Consider the following 25,040-nt stretch of genomic DNA (forward strand, 5'->3'; position numbering starts at 1 on the left):
ACAAAGACTGAATACCCATGACAATGATGTTGAGCAGTGCAAAATCAAGAAAAAAAGAGTTTTGGAGCAGGGCTGCGTTATGGGTGTGGGCATCAAAGCGTGTTGTTTGCAAGCTTTTCTCATTTTCCATTATTACTGATGCACGCTGGAGTGCACTGTAACACTGTTGCGCACTTACAAACACTCTGCTGCAATATGAGCAGTGAAAGAGGTGGGTGTTGTTCGGTGAAACAATGGTTTTACCCAGGAAGGCCGAGCATTCAAATAAATGCACTGTGTGCATTATCTTTTGTCAATTTCAGTTCACTAGCAGAACATTAAGTGAGGCCGGTAACATGACGTCAAACAAAAAGTATGTGTCTGTAACATTTAACGAAAAGATTAAGGTAGTTGTGGTGTGTGAGAAAGAAACTCTCGTGTTTGAAATGGGGTAAAACACAAATTTATGATACCTTAAGAAACAGGGATAAGGTGGATGAAAGAGGATGAGCAAATGAAAGGGAAGAAGACAGGAAATGAAGAAATTAACGAGATAGTGTGGGAATGGTTCGTAATTAGTGAGTCAAAAAAACTTACCTTTGTCTGGACCCATGTTGCAGAGACAGGTTCCAAAAGTCACTGAAGAGCTTGGAAATAAGGAATTTGACTTCTACATGATGGCTTGACAGTTTTATGTAACTATTCACCACATCGTGTGACATGAAGTGTGTGGGAAAGTTAAGAACATGCAGGAAAGAGTAGCAACAAAATGGAGGACAATACTGTACAACCTAATAGCGAATTAATTAAAATGCAAAACATTCCATGTAGCGCAGATGACTACATTCGAAGTAATGACTCCCTGTCAACTCACTCTACTTTTACTTCAGCAACACATTTTAATAGAAATCACCAACACAGAAGACAATCAAGAATAAACAAAGGAAGAAGAAGGGGAGCAAAATTACGTTCCTAGAAAAATTAACATGCCTGATGATGCTATTGCATTCAGAAACTATGTTATGCAATTTGCAGCACACTCAAATTGTTCCAAGCTGTTGGAACCATTGTATAGTGCAAAAAAAATGCATAGAATAAACGTTTTTGAACAGGAGAAAAGTGGCAAAAAATGAAATGTAAGGCAAATAAATGCGAGAATAATATGCATGTACATACAACAATAAACAAATTTAATGTTAGAGAAACAATGCAGAAATGCAGCATTATTTATTTATTTCTGTGAAGTCTGGTGTCCCGTTGTACAATATGCAGTAAATGAATATCTACTGTGCAGGAGTGAAGGTACATAAATATGTGCACAATTACGAATTTATACTTCATGATACTTGCCAAATTTCATGTAGCCTAATGTGTTTTGTGTAATCTGGAAACTTGTCCAATTCAGAAAATTGTTTCAGTCCCATGTACTTCCATTTTGAGCAGTTTTACTGTACCAGGTGTGCACTTAAACTGATCTCTCAGATTTGTGAATAGTAAAGTTCAAATATTTCATACAGTGACTTAAAACTTTCACCTGCAACTAACATTCTTCTCCTATATCAACAGCCTCACACCTCACTACATAATTTAAAAGATCAACATGCACAAAATTTTAATGACATAGCCGGCCGAAGTGGCCGTGCGGTTAAAGGCGCTGCAGTCTGGAACCGCAAGACCGCTACGGTCGCAGGTTCGAATCCTGCCTCGGGCATGGATGTTTGTGATGTCCTTAGGTTAGTTAGGTTTAACTAGTTCTAAGTTCTAGGGGACTGATGACCTCAGCAGTTGAGTCCCATAGTGCTCAGAGCCATTTGAACCATTTTTTTTAATGACATAAATTCTACAAATGAACAAAATTAATGTATATTAATGTCACTTACCACATACTGTTGTATAAGATGACTTCCCAAATAGCTCATGAAGTTGTGACACAAATTCTTCCCCAAGTTTTATGTCAACAAAAGCTTCACTGTCAGAAATTCCTGTTGCCTCATCACCGTTTGTAGAAGAAATGTCACTATTCTGATTATTATGCTCAACAACTGCATCAGTAACAGCATTCTCTGGGTATAACATGGCACCTGAAGCAGTCAGTTCCAGAATATTCTGTTTGGCTGAGGATCCAATTACTCCATGAGAAGCTGAGACCTCATCACAATCCTCAATCTGCAAGATGGTGTCATTGTTTTTATTCGAACTAGTAGTTACCTCACCCATGTCTAATAATTCCCCGTGCCTCATTTTCCTAATTCTCAGTGTGTGTTCTGAATAGCAGTTCTTATTTAGCACTATATTTTGTTCAATATGCTCTTTCAGCTCTTTTGCTGTGGGTGAAATATTTTTATCTTTTCGAATGGTTCTGCTGGGAGAGAGCCGTGTCGGTGTAGCATTTGTCTTATCAGTTTCTTTTTCATACTGCCAACTTTTTAATTCAGATGGCTGCCAACATTCTTCAGATGTGTGCCTTGTATTTGAGTATGAAGACTGTTGATCAGTTTTTTCTGTCACCACTGATGGTAAAACACCAATTTGAAGGTCGTTTTCAGATTTATCTGAAATCTTAAGAGTACATGGCTCCAAGGCCATCTCTATCCCAGGGGACTCTTCTACTCCCTTATAATCTAGCTCCAATAGCACATCAACAGTCCAGTTTATATCCCTATTGCATTTCTGAAATATCTCTTGTAAGTGAGGTATGGGGACGGCAGGAAAAGCTCTAAGCAGTTCTTTAAATTCAGTTTCAGAGAACTTTGTAAAATTTTCTTCATGTTCTGTCATGGAACTTTTGTCAAATACTGACTTCCCACTTTGGCGCAGATGGGGAGACATTGCAGGCTGCACTACAGCACTGCCTTTGTCTGTGATGGGTGCATAACAACTTCCAACTATTATTTTGACATCACTGGGAATCTCTTTACTGCTGTTAACTTGCTGCAACAGTAAAAAATCTGAGTAATGTGTATTTGTTACACAATCTGTATATATTGAATCTTTGACCAATGTCTTTCCATCTGTTACTTCAAAAGTACCTGGACAAGCTTTACACTGATGCAATATTGTTTCAGGTGTTAAATTCTGCTCTGATTTCCAAGCTGTGGGTTCTATAGAAGAACAATATTTAGACCAGTTAGACCTGTCATTTACAGCATAATTACCTGCAGCAGATAATGATCTCGGAGGTCGCATATCTCGTATTTTATGTGCAGTATCTGAAATTTCCGACGGTGACTGCCTCTGAGATACACTGGAAGCAGATTTGCGTGACCGAGAAAAGCATCCTAAAGACCTCTGTGGTTGAGGTACAAATTTTCCTTGCGAATCTTTTGAGGACGCATTTGAATGATCCTCGCTCCTCCTTACATCTGTGGACATATTATTGTTTTTCTTCCTATTTTCCCATGAAGATAAGGGATCTTCTACAGTGTCCCACTGATCTAGTTCTTGTACTGGACGTGTAGCATTTTGTGACAAGTTATGTAGACTTTCTTTAAGAAAATCTTTCACAGGTAGTTTCTTACGACTAATACGAGGTGGTTTCGGAAGACAGAGGTCTTCCTCGATGCGTACGTTGACACTTGGTTTCGGGTCCTCACCACCCCAAACATTCCCATGTTCTAAATCCCACAATACATAGTTATTCTCAGCATTTGCTGTTGTTTGATCATTTACTGCAGTGGGCTCAGTGTGCTGAGCAGCACTCGCCAATTTTTCTCCACACTTCCATATTTTGTAGTTACCATTACTTGATTTCTTAGCTGAGTCCTCATTCTTATCATCAATTTCTAGTCTGCTCACACTTTCAGAGAAGTTTTGTTTAGACTTTTCTGTAACCACAAATTTGTTACTTGTATCAGAACTCTGATGGGCAGGAAATGTAGTATCTACTGAACACCTTTTACAGTCATCTCCAATAACATGTTCTGTTTTTTCAAATTCAGTTTTTACACAGTTTCTACCATCCAAACTTCGCAGCTCTGCAGTTTCCTCATGATCCATGGCTTCCATTAGTCTGTTAACTTGTCTATCAAAATTAAAATTCAGTTGAATGTTATCGTTCTCCAGAGTTTTTGATAATTCATTGTCAGTATTCTCTTCATTTACATGACTGGGAAGTGTGTTACTGAGAGTACTACTTTTTTCATTCCCTACCCAGGGTGGTCGTTCCGACAGCCATTTATGAATATTGTGTGGTTTTTGAAATATAAATTCGCTGTTTTTCACAAGTACATATTCATCTGGTGAGGCACTACATTCTCGTCCGATTTCTTCATTTAAAAGATCATCAACAACTTTTCTTGTGTCTAGGCCAGGGTTACTCAAGTCTTCAGTCACTGCAGCTGCTCTTTCTACTTGCTGATTATCCACATTCTCCTCAGTGCCTTCCAAATGAGCAACTACAGGTTTCAAAGACCTAAGTCCATCTACTGTATATGTTCCAGGTGAAGCTGAGTCTTGATTATTTTCATGTACAATGGATTCACCCTTTTGCAATAGGCTGCTTTCAGTTTCCCCTACAGCCTTTGAAAATACATTTGTTTTCTCACCAACAACATTGGAAAATATTGTACAGTTAGAATCATATGATGTACCACATGATACGATATCTGAGATTTTTGACAGATTTAGAATGTTATCACCATCCATCATCAGTTTTTCTTCTGAAAGTGATTTTCGTATTTTGCGTTTCAACCTATTCCTTTTACGTTTTTTACGTCTGTGCTTTGGCATTCTTGTAGTGACAACATGAGGCTGAATTAGTTCAGAGGCATCCAGCTGCAAATGGTACATACCAAGAAGACCGGCTACCGTAATAGATCTGTCAAAGCGATGCATCATATCTGCCACTCGCTGGATAGGGACACCGTGTGTATTTCTCCTTGCACATTCTGCAACAAAGTAGCGCCAGTATGTATTAGGTTCAAGAAATTCGATGCGGTACCCATGACGAACGGCAATGGTCGCATAGGGTCGCATTTCAGATGCCTCCAGGTTGGTATTATCCACAATAATAGGAGTGATGCCTTTCACAGCATCTGCCAAAACTCTCTTTACATTCCACGTGTGTGCCTCATGCAAAAATTTGGGATTAAATTTGTATCGACCTTTACCACACACTGTAAAAAAATTATCAGTAGAATGGATGAACCTATGAGGTTCCTCTCCCATTGTGGAGCGTACTAGATGCCTAGCTAGAGTTGATTTACCACTACCCGGGAGACCACGCATTAATATCATAATTTTCTTGCCATCAATGATGATGTTCGCCAGTCTGTCCACTTTACTACATCGAGTGTGTTTCCTAACACCATTATGTTCTCGCACGTCTTTAGAGGAGTTGCTACTGCTTAATGATGCAATAGAAGATTCTGTCACATCACTGGAACTCTGGTCAGTCACACGATCCATCACTTTTCTGGAACACAGTGCTTCACCATGATCTTCGTCTACTGGTACGGTGTGACATACTGCTGCAGTGTCTGTAGAGTAACTTTGTTCTGTGTCCCGAAGCCAACCAGACACCTTATCTTCAGCATCCTTGTCTTCAACGCTAACATCACTTGTTTCAGCAGCTAACAATGGTGACCAAACATGATCTGAGGTCTTTTCTTGAATGATATCAATATTTTCCAGGTCAAATGTATGCTTACTGTGTGTATTTTTTTGTGTGAAAGGTAAAGTCACAAATTCACCTAATACACCATCCTGATTAACAACCTCATTGTCATTACATATACTGTCCTGTCCACAAGTAATTCTGGTGTCACACGCTACAGTTACTGGTGGTACAGCAACAGCAATTCCATCAACATAACCACTGGACAGCAGTACAGAGCCTGACAGTGGGCTTGAAGAAATCCTGGTAGAACATGATGCCTGGTCATTATAGTCACCCTTGTTCAATAGACTAACTTCAAATGGTGCACTGGTGACCTCTTTGGCATTTGTATGCACTTCTCCTCCACTAACTGAAGACATTTCACCAATGTTGGAGACACAGTAAGAATCTTCCCGGTTTTTAAACACATCAGTAACCTCAAGCTGTCTGCAGTTGTTTACTGAATTCTCACTTTCAGTACTTTTATTTAATGGTGTCTCTCCCTCTCTAACATATTCTGCACAATTTGCTGCCTGGTACCCACAGTCACCATTACCACATTCAACCTGACAAACATTTTTGGAAAAGCAGTTTTCCTTTTGTAGATTTTCCTCGGAGAGGCAGGATGACGTGGATAAATTCCTGTTTTGGACGTCAGCCTCAAGCTCACACATCATATAATTATCTAGATCGCTGTTCTTACTTTCTTCTCCTGGGAGCAACTGTTCAAACTTACAAAATGCACACTTCCCTTGTTCATCTTTAGGTGTATGTTCACATCCCACCATTATCTGAGGAGAACAATTCATGAAGTTTGGTTTTTCATGTTTTATGTTTATTTTAGGATCTGTTCCTGATTTAATTTCATTGCCTACACTTCCACATGCTTCTGTTTCAATCTTTATTTGAGAATAAGTATCAGTGCTGTCTGGTGAATTTGTTTTCATACTCATTGTAGAATATGCTCTTGTTGCCATTTCCACATCTATACTTGCACAAGTAAATCCTTTAACTGCAGATTTATCCCTGTTATCAGTTTTCATTTCAGGAGAGACAAATTCCTCTGTTTGTATGTTTGTTTCTGTGGCAGTTCTTGGACTTGTTTCTCCAGGCGTATGCTGCTGGACCTCCTGTGTGTTTCCATTACTTGCAAATCCATTTTTACTGCTGGGCTTTATTTCTTCATTGTGGCTGCTGGATACTGGTGACTCGCTTTTGTTGTGTAGTAAAGGATCCATTCCCAATTCCACTCCTTCTGACTGATTCCCAGCCAACATTTTCAGCGCTTTAGTTGATCTCCATTCTAAAGGGGAAAAAAGTGCCATTAGTACAGAATTCATGCAATTAAACAAATGTTTACAATTGTGTTACACCACAGATGCTATTAAATATTATGTGCAGACCATAAATACAACAATTGTATTACACCACAGATGCTATTAAATATTATGTGCAGACCATAAGTACAGAGTATTCTCTTCCAAATAACTGATATCAATTTAGATGATTCAACATCACTCAACATGCATCTTCAGACCAGCTTTCCAAAATATAGCACACAAATCCATGGATACTTACCAACAAATGGCATATGCACCACATATCTCGTCACTAATCTCGCTTATTTCTGTGGCATGTTGTGTAGCCTGTTCCTAAGTTGTGCATGTTCGAATTCTTGGCAGAGGTATATGTTTTCATGGCCCTTAAAAAGATCATCTTGTCTGTTTCTTACTTTCCCATACACCATAAAAACTTCAAAGTGTGTGCTTCATGTATGATTAAAATTATACTGGCTCGACAAGTCTTCCACAAGAAGTAAGTATTTTCAAGTATCAGCATTCTAGCATAACAATCTCTGAGACCTCAAAGCAGGTGTACAAAAACTACCAAATTTTTTACTGGGATTGCTACTCTTTACAATAAATGAATGAGAATAGTTCTTCTTGCTATTGTAAGTACTTGTAAAGCAAAGAAGTGAAGCCACAATAAAATAGTGTTCTTTATGTTGACTAATTTATAGCAGCATTGCTGGAGAACTTGAGGAAGCTTACTTTTGATTCACACTCATACTTCTTTGCCATAGGTGCAATACAACCACTTTCCTTATACATTTTCAAGCATCTGATTTTAATGAAGAATTAAATGGTCAGAATCTGCTATTAAATAGAATATCACATGCATATTCCACAAATACAACAAGGAAGAGTTAATGTACATTAAAGCCCTTCTTAACAAATGAATAGCTGCCTCAGATGACACTCAAAATTTAGGGGGAGGAAACACATTTTTCTGCTTTTGCTACAACTTGCCTTTGTATGCTCTCGAAGTACTGTATCTACGTATGACTCAAATATTATGCCCCCTTTTCCTCAGTTGCGCAGTCCAACTGCAAATCTTTCTAACAGAGGCTCTCATGAGAAATCTTAAAGACTGCCACCAATGCAATGCACGCTGAAGTTTACACAAAATCCTTATTGGAAAAGATGACAATTGAATTTTTAGAAATGTCCTTGTTTCATCTCTTTGGCTGATGGCAACTGAATTCCCTTACAACAGTTGCACATCACAAAAACTTGTTACAATATATTAGATCCTGTGCGGCTATTGTGTGTCTTTTTCAGGACTACAATGGATTGAAAACATAGTGATTCTTAAAAGTTTTTGACTAATGCTAAAGTAAAATCTAAACTTAATTAAGGGCTGTAATCATACTACTGTGCTTGTTTTCACTGTCTGAAAGCAATGAGTGAAGTAAAATGTCAAGACTGCTATACTTTTACCAACATAAATTACAGATTCAATGGCATGTCTGATGGCCATTACAAAATGTCCATAATTCTGTGGTTGGGCCTATTTGAGAAATCTCAGCTGGCCTTGCTTAGAAAGGCAGTGTACCATCAGTGTACAATTTGGCATAACATATATTTGTATTATTGTCAATGCTATGAAAAGTAAACATTACATCAGACGTTTTTGACAGGCAAAATTTAATTACAGCTAATCTGACCTAGTATTTGAAGACATAGACGAGTTCCACCACCAACAGTGACGACTGACATTTTAACTATGATGCTGTGAGAATTTAAATAGTGAAACAGTTAATTATTACTTAATTTTAACAAAGTAAAATTATTATTTAACACAGCTAAACAAGCACAACTCTACATATATTTAACATCGTTCAGTGCACAAAATATACTGATGTTTATAAGAATTACAGCACCTGGAAAACATAATACATCAAATGTGAGGAGCAATTTGGCAGATTCAGATTTCACGGTGATTACACTAACATTACTGTAGAAAAAATTTTCCCAATTTTCATGAAGAATTTCTAGTTACAAATGTTTGTATTGAACTGTCAAAAAAAAAAAAACAAAAAAAACTCAATCAACAAACTCGGTTTTTTTTTTTTCTGTGAATATTGTTGCTTCATAAACATACAAAACTACTGCCCAACATCAGCTTCCCTGGTGTGTCACCAGTCTTGTCAGCAGGGAAACCCTTAAATCTCCTATCTCAATCCCACATTTGATCATCCTGACAATCGTCCACCTCATGATGAGCAGTCACTTGACCACAGTTGCATGAATACAGCAAATGATGATTTAGTCCTGGGACCCTCAAGGTTATCAACTACTCGGCATGCATCGAAGGTATAATTAGTTTTAACTTTTGTAACTCAATAGGGACCTAAATTCTTGGCCTTTAGCTTTAGTGTTGGTCCAATTCATGTTTAACTTATTGCAACCAGGTTACCAACCTTGTTCTTTGAAGCCTTCTTCTGATGTCAACTTTCTTCTTGTACCTTGCTGATCTGTACCTTACCTTTTATTTTCAGTTTACTGTGTCTTTCTTCAAATGAATTAATACTGTCTTCTAATAATAATTTTGTGACATGAAGATCAGTCTGTGTGTGCATCTTAACTGATAAAAGTCTAGATAGTGTTTTCCCAATACTTCTGTTGTATGCTGAATTCATAGCACATTGAACTGATGGTATCACCTTGTACCATTCATTAGCACTATCAATATTAAACTTAGCAATGATTTTAGCCAAAGTAGAATTGATCCTTCCAATCTTCCACTGGCTCTAGAGAGCCCTGTTGCTATTAAAATATGTTCGATTCTTTCAGTAATGCAGTACTCCTTGGATTCTTGAGAAGTCAAGCAAGTCCCTCTATCAGTAATTTACTTGGGTTGGATTTCCAAAATTAGTGTTCTCCACTAATTGCTTCTGTTGATTTTGCAGTCTCGGTAGGATACAGGCAGGTAAACTTGGTAAATGTGTCAATAACACTTAGAATGTGGTTATATCCTTTGTGTGTTGATTGAAGAGATCCAATATGATACATGTGATAAGTATATAATGGGTCACTTTATCTTAATAAAGGGTGAATGAATCCTTTCTTCTTTCCTGATTTCTTATTCACAATTAAACTTTTTAAACAATTTGAGATCACTCTTTTCACCTTGCCAGTCAAATGTGGTATACAATAATATTGTTTTACTTCCTCCTCAGTTGAGTTAACTGCATAATGACCTCTCTCATACACAAGCTTGATGATTTCACGGTGCATAGTGTGTGGAACCACCAAAGTATCTCTTCTGTCATAGAACTTGGAAAGAATTCCATCTCTCATTAAAAAGTTTTCATAAGGCCATTCTTTGAGAATGCTCCCAATTGCTGCTAAATCATCATCATTCTCATGGGCATTCCTGATCCTACCTATTAAACTATCAGTGAAACCAAACAGTAAATTTACACAATGACTTAAGGCATCTACATTTTTCATTCTAGAAGAAGACTGGTGTTCACTAGTGTAGGAATACTCTTCCAAGGCTACAGCCCATCTTGATATTCTTGGTGACAAGTCCTTCTTTGGAATACAGTGCAGTCCATTACAATTTTAAAATGTATTCCTAGCAAATACACCCAGAATATCCTTAAGGCTTTAACAATCACTAAGACTTCAAGTTCATGACTACTTATTCTTCCTCTTGAGGTGCCCTTTTGACTAACATATGAGGCTGGACGGAACATGTCATCACCAGGAGATATCTGTAACAACGCAGCTGCAAAACCTTCTTTTCTTGTGTCCATGTGTAGTTCAGTTTCATGTTTTGGACTATAATTTTTTAACTGGATCACTAGGCTCTCGCTAATGTGGGCCTCAGTAGTCCACCCTCTCAGTAATCCGGCTCACATCCAGCCTCTAGTCGTTCAGGCAGGAATGACGACGCATGCACTAATGAGTTCTCATGTGCAACAATGTTGTTAGTTAAATACAATGTTAAAAAATACTATACATGTTTGAAATTGTCACTTTTTTACTGTTCAGTATCAAGGCTTTTAAAAGGAAGACCTTATGTTACACATCAAATAGACACTCGAAATTAGAGATAAGGTGAACTGAGGCTCTTCATAGGAAGCCATTGCTGCTGAGTACAATGTTGGAGGAGCAACAATTTACGATCAAATTTTAAAAGACGAAAAGATAATCAAAAGCGCGCAGAAAAGTTATGATTAAAGTGATGAAGAAGAGGGCACAGGGGGAAATAACGTGAAGATACGTCACACTGTTGGTGCTGTTACTGCAGACATCTAGGTGGAGTGCATTATGCAACATACAGTACCGATTTAATGCTTGTAAAGTCGTTGCGTGATAAAGTATACGGCCATCACGTATCACAATTGTGACAACTAAAAATCTGGGGCATGTGAATTTTAAAATTTTCCCGGCAAATTGACTGTTCAAACAAATTTCGGGCTTGCAGCCGGTCGTCATTCAATACTTCGCACGATATTTCAACTGGGCACCTGCCAGTCATCTTCAGGTGAGCCGTCGCAGACTGGCGAAAACATCCTCCGTTCCGCAATATATAGCGTACTGTAACTATTCTGCACATGCGTCGAAAACTTGATAGTTGAACCACACTGCCCGCCGGCAGCGCCCTCGCTGGTGGAATAGCGGAACTCAGTTGCCCTCTACGTTGCTGTTTGCCACGGCCGTCGATGCACTCTGTAGTCTTCGATTTGAGCAAATCGTGGAGATGATGGGATTGCATGCACTGTCCAGCTGGTAGCCACTGCCACGGTTTAACAAATTTTCCGCCAGTCATATTTCTACGGATTCTCTAATAATGGAGTCCCAGAAAGACGTTGCTGTGGACAAAATCATTGTTTTCTCATACTCCATTGAATGTCCAGTAGAAATACAATGTTCAGCAATAGCGGACTTGATTGGCTGGAAAAGGCGGGTGTAACGTTGATGTTCAGTGCAGCGTTCTTTCACGGTGCATGTGGTTTGACCTATGTAAGCCATACCACATTGGCATGGTATCTTGTAAATTCCGGCCTTTCGTAGTAACAGATTGTCCTTAACTGATCCCACAAGGTCCGCAATCTTCGATGGTGGGCGGAAAACCACTTTTACCTGAAATTTTCGGAGGATTCTTGCTATTTTAAACGAAGTGTTGCCAACGAAAGGAAGAAAAGCTAAAGATTGTTCCGGCATGTTCTCCTCTTTATTCACTTCCTGCTTCTTAGTTTTAACTGTTAGTGCGCTGTTAATCTGCCGGATGGAATACCCATTTTCGCTGAATACTGTCTTTAGATAGGCGAGTTCTTGAGGTAAGCTATCTAGATCTGAAATAGTATGAGCTCTATGAACAAGTGTTTTAAGCAAACTCATGGTTTGCGATGGGTGATAGCAACTCGATGCTTGCAGGTACAAATCAGTATGAGTGGATTTCTGGTAAACTGAATGCCCTAGAGAACCATCATTCTTCCTTCGAACCAGGACATCCAAGAAAGGCAAACAACCATCTTTCTCTATTTCCATGGTGAACAGGATGTTGCTATGAATGGAGTTGAGGTGATGTAGAAACTCCATTAATTTATCTTCTCCATGAGGCCACAATATGGAAGTGTTATCCACATACCGCCAAAAAAAGACCGCTACTTCAGGGAAGATTACTGAGAAGGCTAGTCATTCTATTGTCAAGGAGAGGATTTGCTATACAAGACGAAGGTTAGATGCTATTTCAGCAGAACTTTACCAGTTACATCTGAAGGTTGCAAGGTATCTTTCTCCTGTATCATGGGACTGGGTTGATGGAGTGACTTCGGCCAAGTTCGAGTGGATCCACAATGATGCTAATTGTCGGCAGATTTCAAAATTTGATAGACTGTTGCCACAGAAGCCGTCGCCAGAAGGGATAATGGTACGACGTTCCGTTGTCAATCTCACGGAGAAGAATTTGGACAACGCTACGCTGTCTGTATTAAGCAAGGGACTCAATTTTGCACCTACACCTACAGCACCGCCATTAATAAGTATTTTGAGTGGTGTTGAAGAAGCTGTATGATGTCTTCCTTTGGATGCTGCAGACGAAATAAGAAGGGAAATTTGCTGTGCTCTGTTGAAGGTTCCTACTCAATGCAGTAATTTAATCTCTGCAGAAAGGGCTGCATTACGAAATCTGAGAGAGGACCCTGACGTAGTGGTATTGAAAGCTGACAAAGGTAATGCAACTGTTTTGTTACCTCGTGGTGAGTATAAAGATAAGATGTATGGTCTGCTAAGTGACTCTACCTATAGGAGGATTGATTACGATCCTACAGGACGTGTGCAACGAAAAACTTCAGCACTATTAAATTCCTCCTCCTTACCGCAAGAGACCATCAAGAGGTTAAGACCACATGGTTGTGTACCTCCAAGACTGTATGGCCTTCCAAAGATTCATAAAGAGGGTCTTCCTCTGCGTCCAATAGTGAGCAACATTGGAGCTCCTACATATGATTTAGCTAAACATCTTGCTTCCTTACTGAGACCTTTCGTAGGCAAGTGCTCACATCACATACGAAACTCAGCTGATTTTATCAATAGACTGGGGGCTCTTCATCTTAGCAGCGCAGACCTTCTAGTAAGTTTTGATGTGGTCTCACTTTTTACAAAACTTCCTCTTGCAGATTCTTTGACACTGATTGGTAACATGTTTCCTGTTGATATCACTGCTTTGTTCAGGCACGCTCTTTCCTCAACTTATTTTATGTTTAATCAAGAATATTTTGAACAGACTGACGGTGTCGCCATGGGTAGTCCCCTGTCTCCTTTGGTGGCCAACGTTTTTATGGAGGATTTTGAAGAGAGAGAGCTTGAATCAGCTGCCCTGAAGCCAACAGTTTTTTGGCGGTATGTGGATGACACTTTCATAGTGTGGCCTCATGGAGAAGGTAAATTAATGGAGGTTCTACATCACCTCAACTCCATTCATAGCAACATCCTGTTCACCATGGAAATAGAGAAAGATGGTTGTTTGCCTTTCTTGGATGTCCTGGTTCGAAGGAAGAATGATGGTTCTCTAGGGCATTCAGTTTACCGGAAACCCACTCATACTGATTTGTACCTGCAAGCATCGAGTTGCCATCACCCATCGCAAACCATGAGTTTGCTTAAAACACTTGTTCATAGAGCTCATACTGTTTCAGATCTAGATAGCTTACCTCAAGAACTCGCCTATCTAAAGACAGTATTCACCGAAAATGGGTATTCCATCCGGCAGATTAACAGGGCACTAACAGTTAAAACTAAGAAGCAGGAAGTGAATAAAGAGGAGAGAACATGCCAGAACAATCTTTAGCTTTTCTTCCTTTCGTTGGCAACACTTCGTTTAAAATAGCAAGAATCCTCCGAAAATTTCAGGTAAAAGTGGTTTTCCGCCCACCATCGAAGATTGCGGACCTTGTGGGATCAGTTAAGGACAATCTGTTACTACGAAAGGCCGGAATTTACAAGATACCGTGCCAATGTGGTATGGCTTACATAGGTCAAACCACACGCACCGTGAAAGAACGCTGCACTGAACATCAACGTTACACCCGCCTTTTCCAGCCAATCAAGTCCGCTATTGCTGAACATTGTATTTCTACTGGACATTCAATGGAGTATGAGAAAACAATGATTTTGTCCACAGCAACGTCTTTCTGGGACTCCATTATTAGAGAATCCGTAGAAATACGACTGGCGGAAAATCTGTTAAACCGTGGCAGCGGCTACCAGCTGGACAATGCATGCAATCCCATCATCTCCACGATTTGCTCAAATCGTAGACGACAGAGTGTGTCGACAGCCGTGGCAAACAGCAACGTAGAGGGCAACTGAGTTCCGCTATTCCACCAGCGAGGGCGCTGCCGGCGGGCAGTGTGGTTCAACTATCAAGTTTTCGACGCATGTGCAGAATAGTTACAGTACGCTATATATTGCAGAACGGAGGACGTTTTTGCCAGTCTGCGACGGCTCACCTGAAGATGACTGGCAGGTGCCCAGTTGAAATATCGTGCGAAGTATTGAACGACAACCGGCTGCAAGCCCGAAATTTGTTTGAACAATCTGGGGCATGTTTGATAGTGAGGGATACTACTGTATAAGTATACGCTCAAGAATATAGTTTTCTATGAGAATGAATGCCTCTTTGGATTTAATAAAGTATTACGCCTATTTTGCACTAAATTTAAGACACTCTCAACAATCCGGCACCCATATGTACAAGGGATGGCCGGATTAGCGAGAGAGTCTAGTGTACTTATTTTCCCTTTTGAGGTACCCTTTTGAACTGAAACTGTCCTGAGTATCTCACAAACTAGGTCTGTTTTCGTCTTTCTTCTTCGACATAAAAAATAAAAAATAAAAATAAAAAAAACTTTCTTGAGGTCTAGTGTGGAAAACACACAGGCCTCTTATAGTTTATCTAAGAGATTTTTTATAATGGGCAGTGGATAAAGATCTTTCACTGTGATCTTGTTTAATTTTCTGTAGTCTTTACAGACCCAATAATTTCCATTTTTCTTTTTTACAACTACAGCCTGGCTAGCATATCCAGATGAACTGAGTTCTATTATTCCTGGACTTGGTTGTCAACAATTTCTTTCTCTCCTGGTGACAATCTTCTGGGCGTGCTATACAGGGTGGGGTGGTTAAAACTGTTTGGGGAAATATGAGTGAAAGTACACATCAGATTACAAAAAGGGTTTTAATAACAGTTGCTTGTCTCAAAGGGGGATATACAATGACGCTACACTCTACCATCCTGCTCCACCCCTAGCAGCTGGTAGGGGAGTCAACTCTGAAATCTTCAATAAGAACCCCCAATTTTTATTGCTGATTCGGATTCTCCAGGAAAAAATGTGTAACTTTTGTATGGAACTATTTTACTGTTGCATGATGATGGTGCTGTAATTGACACAAATCAAAATAGGTTACAATCCATTGAAATGTGATAGTATCTCAAGAAATTACCCAACAGATTAGGATCCCAGGAAGAAGGAAGGGCAGTATTCTTACATTCTGTAATGTGACACCACGTTTTATAGCAAACCAATGTGGTTCTCCAGACCATAACACATTAAAGTGTCCATACTACTGGGTGGTGAAGTGGAAAGTGGATGGAACAGGTCACTGGTTTGTTTATCAATGCACTAACAACTACATTTAGCATTACCAAGGAACAACAATGTGGACATAGTAGTATTTTGTTCCCTTCGGGATTTTTTTTATATGAGTCCCCTTGCCTGTCACAATCAGAGCACTTGTTTTAGATGAATCCCCTTGCCTCTCACCACCGATGTGCTTATCTTAGGTGAGTCCCCTTGCCTCTCACAAATCTTCATGCTTTACTGAAGCATATGTTCACAATGGTGACCACTTATTGCAATACACAATGAAACCCTATTTCTGAAAGACAATGCTACATCTCTCAGTGTCTCTTCGATAATGCTAAATCTCTCAGTGTCTCTTCGATAATGTTAATACATTCAGCAATAATTCACTGGTTCATATTTGCAGTGGTTGTAGGTACATCCATGTAACATTTCTCTTTTAATTTTCCCCACAGGAAAAAAATTGGGAGGCATCAAATCGGGTGAACGCGTAGGTCACTCATGAGGACCACCTCATCCAATCCATCAATCAGAATATCGATGATTTAGAACTTTATGATATATCCATGAATAATGTGCTGGATAGCCATTGTGTTGAAACCACATATCCATTCTTGTTTAAAGTGGGACATCTTCCAGTAGTATTGGCAAAATATCTAAAAAGTCACTAGACATTCGACCATTCACATTACTGTCTATGAAGTATGAGCCAATTATACGGGTACCCAACACACTGCACCAAACATTGGGACTCCAGGGGCTCTGAAGTATTGTTAAATAGTTGTTAGTACTCTTCTTAACAGCATTGGCATTCAAAGTCACCTTTTGATTATTTTTCTCCTTCATACATTCATATGAGACATGGCCAAACTTTTTGCAGTTGAAGCATTTCATTCCCTTGCTCTTGTGGTTGCAATCACTTGACTTGTGACCAATTGCAGCACAACTGAAACACTGTTGGTTTTGATTCAAAGCTGCACTTTTAGTATTTCTGTTACTCGAGTCTTTAGCATCTTTCTTACTGAAGTTTAAATAATTTTCATTGTTGTAACTTTTGTTATTTCATTAGGCAATGACTTCATAGCTCTTTTGTAATGCTTAATTTTTTTTCCTTAAACTTTTTCACACTTCCAGCATCATAAAGTAGAAGTTTTGTGTCTGAGTCGTCTTCTATCCTGTCAACCACACAATGAAGAAGTGAATAGTTATCAACATCAGCACGACTGGCAATTTCCTTCCTTATGAGAAGATATTCTTCAAGAGACTATTCCTGTTTCTTCTCTTGTTGAGACAGCAGCTGGTGAATCTCTGCAGCACTTGTTATCACATTGAATTCTTCCTGCAGAGCTTTCTTCAGTGCAGTCCCTCTCACCCAGAATCAAAAGCATAGCCAAACTTTCAAGTTTTTTTTTTTTTTTTTTTTTTTTGCGAAAACAAAGTGTTTGGAGTTCACTCCAGCCCACTAAAAACGCTGTTTCCTCAAAGTCCATGATCACTTTTTAACTGGATATCCATCACCATCACTAAATGACTTAAGTTAACCTCAAACATCATGAAATGACCAAGAAAATTTACACTGATCTTGTAAATGTGGTGGGAATCTTGTTTCACTTTTATCACCTGTTTCTAAATTGGAATCTTTTTCAGTCTTCTTTTTGAGTTAATTCAATCTTTTATCTACACATTTGGATTGTATCCTACTCTTCACGATTGGCATCATCACCATCCTCTTCACATTCTAGATTCTAGATTATCATTAATTTTCACCGCAAGTTTGTCAATGTTGGATAACTAACAATGTATCACAGTACTCATTTCATTTTTCACCCCACTATCTATATGTGGTGTATTGCAGATTGCTCCTAACTCTGCTTCTGAAAATGATGTTTCAATGAATGACTTCTTAGCTCAAGTTCATTAGATGGTGATTGAAAAATAAAACCGGAAAATTCTCTCGAGCATTTCCAATTTCTTCTATCATCTCGAACTGTTCCGAAAATTAACTTATGTAGAGATTCGATGGTCTTAAGCAGCACAGACTTTATATTTTTATTTACTTTTCTGATTTCACCTAACTTTGGCATTTCTAAAGTTTTTCTTCTTTTTTCTTCATCTATTTTCCCTTTTGTAATGCTCAAAATTTCTCCTTGTATCACTCTGCTACTGATAGTTATTTTTAAAATGTGCATCCTTGTCATATATATACAGTCAACACAATAACATGTCGCTATGTCGTCGCGGGCAAAACAGTGCTCAGAAAAGTTCATTGTAAATGTCATAGGTTGGGCAGCAAAACTGTCTCATACTCGTTCAGTGGATTTCGGACAGAGCTACCAAAATCTGTAGGAAAAATGTTCCGAATTTTCATGAAGAACTATTTATTATCTCCTAGTTACAAACTTTACTGCTGAACTGTCAAAAGAAACAAAAGAATTCAATCAACAAACTCGTATTTTTCCTGAGATTACTGTTTCTCCATGAACACATAAAACTACTGCCAAATTTTCAGCTTGTCTGGTATGCCACCAGTCTCATCAACAAGGAAACCCTTAAACCCCTCATCCAAATCCCACATTACTATATACCTCTACTTCCCTTTTTTTTTTTTTTTTTTTTTTTTTTTTGTGGTAAGTTCCTAAGGGACCAAACTATGGAGGTCATTGCTCCCTAGGCTTACACACTGCTTAACCTACCTTAAACTAACTTACACTAAGGACAACACACACACACACACACACACACACACACACACACACACACACACACACACACACACACACACACACCCAGGCCCGAGGGAGGACTCGAACCTCTGACAGGGACAGATGTGCAAACCATGACAAGACACCTCAGACTGCACGGCTACTCCGCGCGGCCACTTCTACATTGTCAAAGTATGGATACAAAAAAGAGGATCTTGAGCAGGGAAAAGGAATACCGATGTTGCACAAATGCTTCTTGAGACCCATCACACCTCACTGCAGTCAGATGTTGTCAGAGAAAAGGCTGACAACTCCGCACATGACACAACTACTCACATACAATCAGTAGGTTTATCCTGCTGTCAAGCTGCCAGTCATACAAATAAGCTGAGAGTACAGGTATGTTGGCATACTGGCTGTATTAAGTTGAGAGCCACGTCCACATCATCTGTGCATTGTGGAACAGGACTAGTGAAAGGGAAGATACACACCTCAACCCCATCACAACTCCTACTATGTTAATGTGCCACTGGAGTATGGCTACAGGCCACCGACAGTGTCTCTCAATGTCTCCAACACATACTCATGCATCAGAGCTGTGAATACTGATGAGCGTGCTGAATTGTAACAGTCAATCTTTTCAAATGAATCACGTTTTCACTTTTTTCAACTGTGGTAGTGCTCGACTATACTTGACAAATGGCAAACAGAGACGAGTATCTGTCAGTATCATACGGAGTCGCTGCCCAGTTTCCCATTTTAGGGTGGCATTCACCACCACAACCTATCTTTCCAGCAGTATCTGACTCACACTGTACTGACATGTACAATACCCCACCAACTGAACATGGGGGAAACCTAACTGACAAGACTGGCCTACAGGATGCATTCACTTATCTCCACAATCTACAGACAGACACTGATGTAAGATACCATTTTCTGTTGCATGTGAGAACTGAATTTTTTCCAGTCAATTCTCTTTAAAACTGCAGTAGCAATGATGATACATGTGACTGTCAAGATTCAAAGCTCTTATTATTAAGCTGTCAATGTTCAAATCATCTCACCAAAACTACTAACACACATACAGCATTCATCACAAAATAAAACATGTTTGACAAAGAGTCCTCAGCCTGCTATATAATCACTCATGCATAGTACTTCTTAGTAGGAGAGGTTGAAGCAGGACGGCTTCAAAAACACTACATAATGCTGCTGAACACAGGAGCAATGGCATTCACTGGTCCATTGAGGTCTGAGGTGTTTGCAGTTTCTGCACATTGGAAACTGGAGCTATGGCACATTTGCCACTAGTCAAGCCAGCTGTCAATGACTTCAAACTGTTGATTTTGACGGGTCAGAAAACTCATGTTGGATGCCCTTCTATTCACTAATTACACACACACACACACACACACACACACACACACACACACACACACACACACAAAAACTGACATAGCATCACTTCCAATGTGAGCCAAAAGTGTAACAGGATGACAATTCTATTTCCGGGAGGTCAACTGTTCTTCCCCATTTGAGTTCACTCAGCAGCTTTGATACTGATGAGGTGCACTAACAATTTTACTTTCTCTATTGTGAAATAATGGTATAGAGAAAACATGACAGAATGACTTAATTTATTAATAAGAATTTAAAGATATATTAAAAAAGTAAGGGCTATTTGTATATATTCAAAAGATGACAGCTCAGAGAAAGTTGTACAAATTCAGTGCCAACTACTGTTTGTTTACACAGCCACAGAAGTCATTGTTCTGATTCAGTAGTTGTTTGACTACATGTGAAAACAAACAACAATGACTTCCTTCAAAAAACTGTTGCTTCACCAGTTATAAAGGTATATGCTATAATTCAATTTTTGTATGCAAAATGATCTACAGCTAGACGAATTCATCAGGAGTTGTGTCTATTTTAGGTGTTTATTGTAAATAGTGAAGGAAAGGCCAGATAATGTTTGTCACATTTTAAAAAGTGACTGTACAAATGTGCATGATGATGAGCAGAATGGTAGGCCAAGTATCATGACTGATAAAATTGTACCAACATGTAGAAAAAAAAAAGAGAGAAAAACAACTATGATACGACTGACAACTGACAATTTGTGCTCTGATTGACAAATTTCAAAACATTGGTCACCTTGCTATGTAAACAATTTTCATACGAAAGCTGAAACATCACAAATTGTGTGCGAGGTGGATACCAAAAATGATTACAAACACAGAGAGCAAAGAATGTCAAATGGACAGGCATTTATGTACCACTATTGACAAGATGGAGACAATTTGTTTACCCATAGTGCAATGAGCAACAGAACACTGATATCCTACACCAATGCAGAATCAAAATAATAGTAAATGCAGTGGTGCCAATCAACATCAACAATGCCAAAGAAACGCAAGCAATTCCTTAACTCAGAAACAAAAAATGTGGCTACTGTTTTCTGGGAGAAACAGGGTGTTCTTTTGGTGAATTTAATGGAATGTGCATCTGCTATTATAGATTACATGTATCAAAAAACACTTGCAAATTTGAGATGTGCCAGCCACAATTGACAGCATGGGGAACTGTAGTACAGCATAGTTCTCCTCCAGGAGAGTGCACATCAACAAACCATGGCCCATACTTTAAGATTCATCATTTTTGCTGGGAACTTTTCAACCACCCACCCTACAGTCTCAACCTTGTATCCACTAGCTATTTTTTCTTCTTGCACTTGAAATAATTGCTGGGGAGCAATAGTTTGAAGATGATATTGAACTGAAGACAGTTGTCGTCAACTGGTTCTGTTCCAAGACCGAGAACTTCTATGCAGAGTGGTTAAAGTAGCTAGTCATACATTCAGGCTAGTACATTATTTTATGACTAAATGAACCTTACCTTTAGAATACAAGTTACACATCTATTCAGTCAAAATTATATACTATACTAATCTGTGCACAGACAGCATCTACCAATACATTCTACAACTGTGACTGAATTCTTTCCATGTCTTGCAATTTTCAAAATAATTAGTGTAGAATGAAGTATATGTGGTGTAAAGAATTTAAAATTAAATTTCTCTCCCCTGCATGTTTGTCACAGATGTTGCAATTTTATAAACATCAGTGTGCAGTTGTTATTTCACATGCTAGCCTCTAAACATTATTATTTTAGGAAAGATTAATTCAGTGTGTTTTGAAAATACTGTTTACTTTTTGAACAAAAAAATATTGCCACGAGTTCTAGCACATGCAGTGTGGTCCAGTGATAAGCGTCGCTGGCTGGCGTGCTGTGGGTTGCCAGTTCAAACCCAATCATCAGCAATTATTTGTTATCTAGTATTTACTGTTTCAAGAAGGTTCTTGAAATATCTGATATTTGATTACATGGAAAATTCTATGCTTGCGTAGCCTTTGGATTTGGACTTGATTGTGGTGTCGCCATGACAACATTAAATTTTCAATGACACAGTTATTTTGTGCAGGGCGAGAACTTTGGTGAACAACTGATTTACATAAAAAATGAAAATATAATTTATTAATAAAATCTCAGAGTGTGAAAAAATCAAGCACATAACAAAGAAACAAGTCTGTTACAGCCATATGCTGCAAAGAATCATGTCCTATATTATGACTAGTCAAGGAAAAGTACATTACCAAGCAAAGTACTAAACACACCTGGAAACCAGTGCCATTATATTCCCCACCCATACCCCAATGCAAGGAAGGGTTCAGTAGACTTATGTGCCTTTCTTGCTCTTTCATTGCTCTGGAAGCGAGGTAAGTAATAAATGTACACCATAATGTCAGAAGCAGATGTACACAAAGTGAAACAATGTCAAGGCAGATTTTACTGTAGCGATTATTGGAGAACAAAACATTCACTGTCACATGTCCTCTGTCTAAAGAACTTCCATGGCGTACTTAGATTTGCTGGAGGGGCATAAATAACGCCAAAAAGAATGTTTCCTCAAAAATTAATCTGTATCTAGGACAGGCTCACTGTGTCATAACATCTGTTATCTATGAAAAAACTGATGGTTTGATCAGGAAAAGCATTGGAATCTGGAAAAGCAGGCAGACCTAGGCAAAAATTCATTCATTTTAATTGCATATTGAATTTCAGTGCCACCTGTGAATGGAAATGTGTCATTCCTCCCTACAGTTGAATCAAAATTTACACACACTATTTCCAGGAATGCCCTAGCAATTACCTTCTTCAACTACAAAAACGCAGTACTCTGTTATCTAGTAGGAGGAAGGCAAGGTCACTATCGAAATATTACTGTATCTCATTGCTACCTATCAGAACCCCTCGGAGAGCATTAAAGATAAACACCAGTCCTAATTGCCCAATTGTAAAGTGACCTGTTTCCAAATTACATACAAAAATAACCACTATTTCAGTATACATACAACTCGAAAATGATGTTTTGCTGATTAACATTGTTCTTATGTGAAAAACACAATATAAATGTGAAATTAATACTGTAACTAATCGAAAGAAATGTAGCACATGGTCAGGATGTACCAGTAAACCTATCATTATAAAATTACTACAGAAAATTAAATAGAACATATAAATAAAGCATGTTAATTGAATCTCCGATATATGTTAGCACTAAAATTCAGCCACTAGTTGATTTGTTATAAACAAATTTAGAAATGTAATTGTTACCTGTAACATAATCAGTCAGAAAATGTTACATTAATTCATAACTAAGTTGAAAATAGGTTCACCTTGTTCAGCACTGTGATTGTAAATTTTTAGCAATGTGTATCTCATATTCAGTTTAACTCTTAATTGTGATTTTACATAAAATTGTAATTTTCATTGTAGGTAATTGTTAACAAAAGTATAAATAGAGGTCACGCAGGTGCCTTGGAGCACTCGTTTTTTGGCTAGGGTTGCGAGCAAATGTATTGTAGGCTCACTTGTTTGTTGATTGTTGTGAACACTGTGTCGTTTGATGTCAACTTTGGGTACATGTGATGTAACCCGTGTTCCGGTGATAACATTAGAGAGTCTAACAGCAGAAATTTATATACAAACAAAGTTGAAATGTCCTTCAGTGCTACTAACTAAAGTATATTTCAAAAACATCTGACCCTGATTTCAGATGATCTGTTGTGTCAGTCTCAACACTATTTTTGCAAAATACGAGGACCCACACAACTACCTGCTGTTTGCTTCAGAGAACTTCTGCAAGGTAGATGGTTAGCAGCTTTTTCCCCTCTCTGTCACTTATAACTCAGACTAAATTTATGGCATTTACCATAGATAACAGACAAGTTACACACATTGAGATTTATGTGGTATGGAGGAACCAAAAGTTCACTCAATGTGTTAGGCGCAGTACATGAAATACCTTTAGGTTTTTATGCACAATGAGCAGATAAAATTTGCTGTCACACAAACATCAAACACACTTGAACAGCTACGCAAACTGACAAATCCAGCAACTGAAGAATGTTTTCTAGAACAATGTATGGAAGAGTGGAAAGAAAAACATGGGAGGCAACAAACTGTGATAAGCCTTTTATATTTTATTTAAGCATGCTAGTGGGTGGATACAAAGGAAAAAAAAATAGTCTTCTCATTATTATACAAGTTGAACCTGCATTCCAACTATGAAATTCTGGAAGTTGTTCAAGGGTATTTTTTTGAGTACATCGTAAGAAATATGCAATCTCTGAGGGCTCATTATTAAGTAATGATGTAATTATGATTATTCAGTTTGACACCTCACCATATACGTTTATGTGAAAATACCTTTTCGATAATGAAAAAGCCTATAACATGCAATTATTAGAGTGTACAACACAAACATAGAGTAACTACCCTGACATGTAAAAATACTGTAATGTTGTTGCCATCACTGCACAAACAGCTCAGCATAGTACTGTTGTGCTGTTCTTCCATTGAACTCAGTGAATCCATACAAAAGCTGCATATCACCCAACTCTTCATCTGTAAACTTATCCACACTGCCATGTATTACTGTTAACATAACTAACACTGTCAGAAAACAAACCTGAGACAGAACCACACAGATTGAATGTACGTTTGAAGGCAAAGAGTAAAGAGGGAATTACTGTTGTCAACAGCAAGAACTGCAAGTTAATGGAGCAAATATATTTCTAAACAAGACACACACTACATACTGTTGATACGTTCATTGCTGTGCAGATATTTTCGGAGCAACAATAAAGATACAAAAGTAAAGGGGGTAAGAAAACAAATGAAATATAATTACTCTGTAATGACCCACTGGGTCCCTTGTACATGAAAATACTCAGAAAATGTTGTTGAAAAATGTCAG

The 25,040-nt window shown here is 38.5% G+C and overlaps 1 protein-coding gene across 3 annotated transcripts in view; it reads right to left on the minus strand.

The window, feature by feature from the left end:
- The window catches only part of LOC124555179, a 159,677-nt gene that overhangs the window by 86,057 nt on the left and 48,580 nt on the right, over positions 1-25,040 (minus strand). For all 3 annotated transcript variants that reach the window (XM_047129009.1, XM_047129011.1, XM_047129010.1), the window contains exon 3: positions 1,860-6,878. In XM_047129009.1, the coding sequence (XP_046984965.1) occupies positions 1,860-6,878 (5,019 nt within the window). The remainder of the gene's footprint in view (positions 1-1,859; positions 6,879-25,040) is intronic.

This window comes from Schistocerca americana, chromosome X, assembly GCF_021461395.2.
Source record: "Schistocerca americana isolate TAMUIC-IGC-003095 chromosome X, iqSchAmer2.1, whole genome shotgun sequence".
NCBI classification, from domain to species: domain Eukaryota; kingdom Metazoa; phylum Arthropoda; class Insecta; order Orthoptera; family Acrididae; genus Schistocerca; species Schistocerca americana.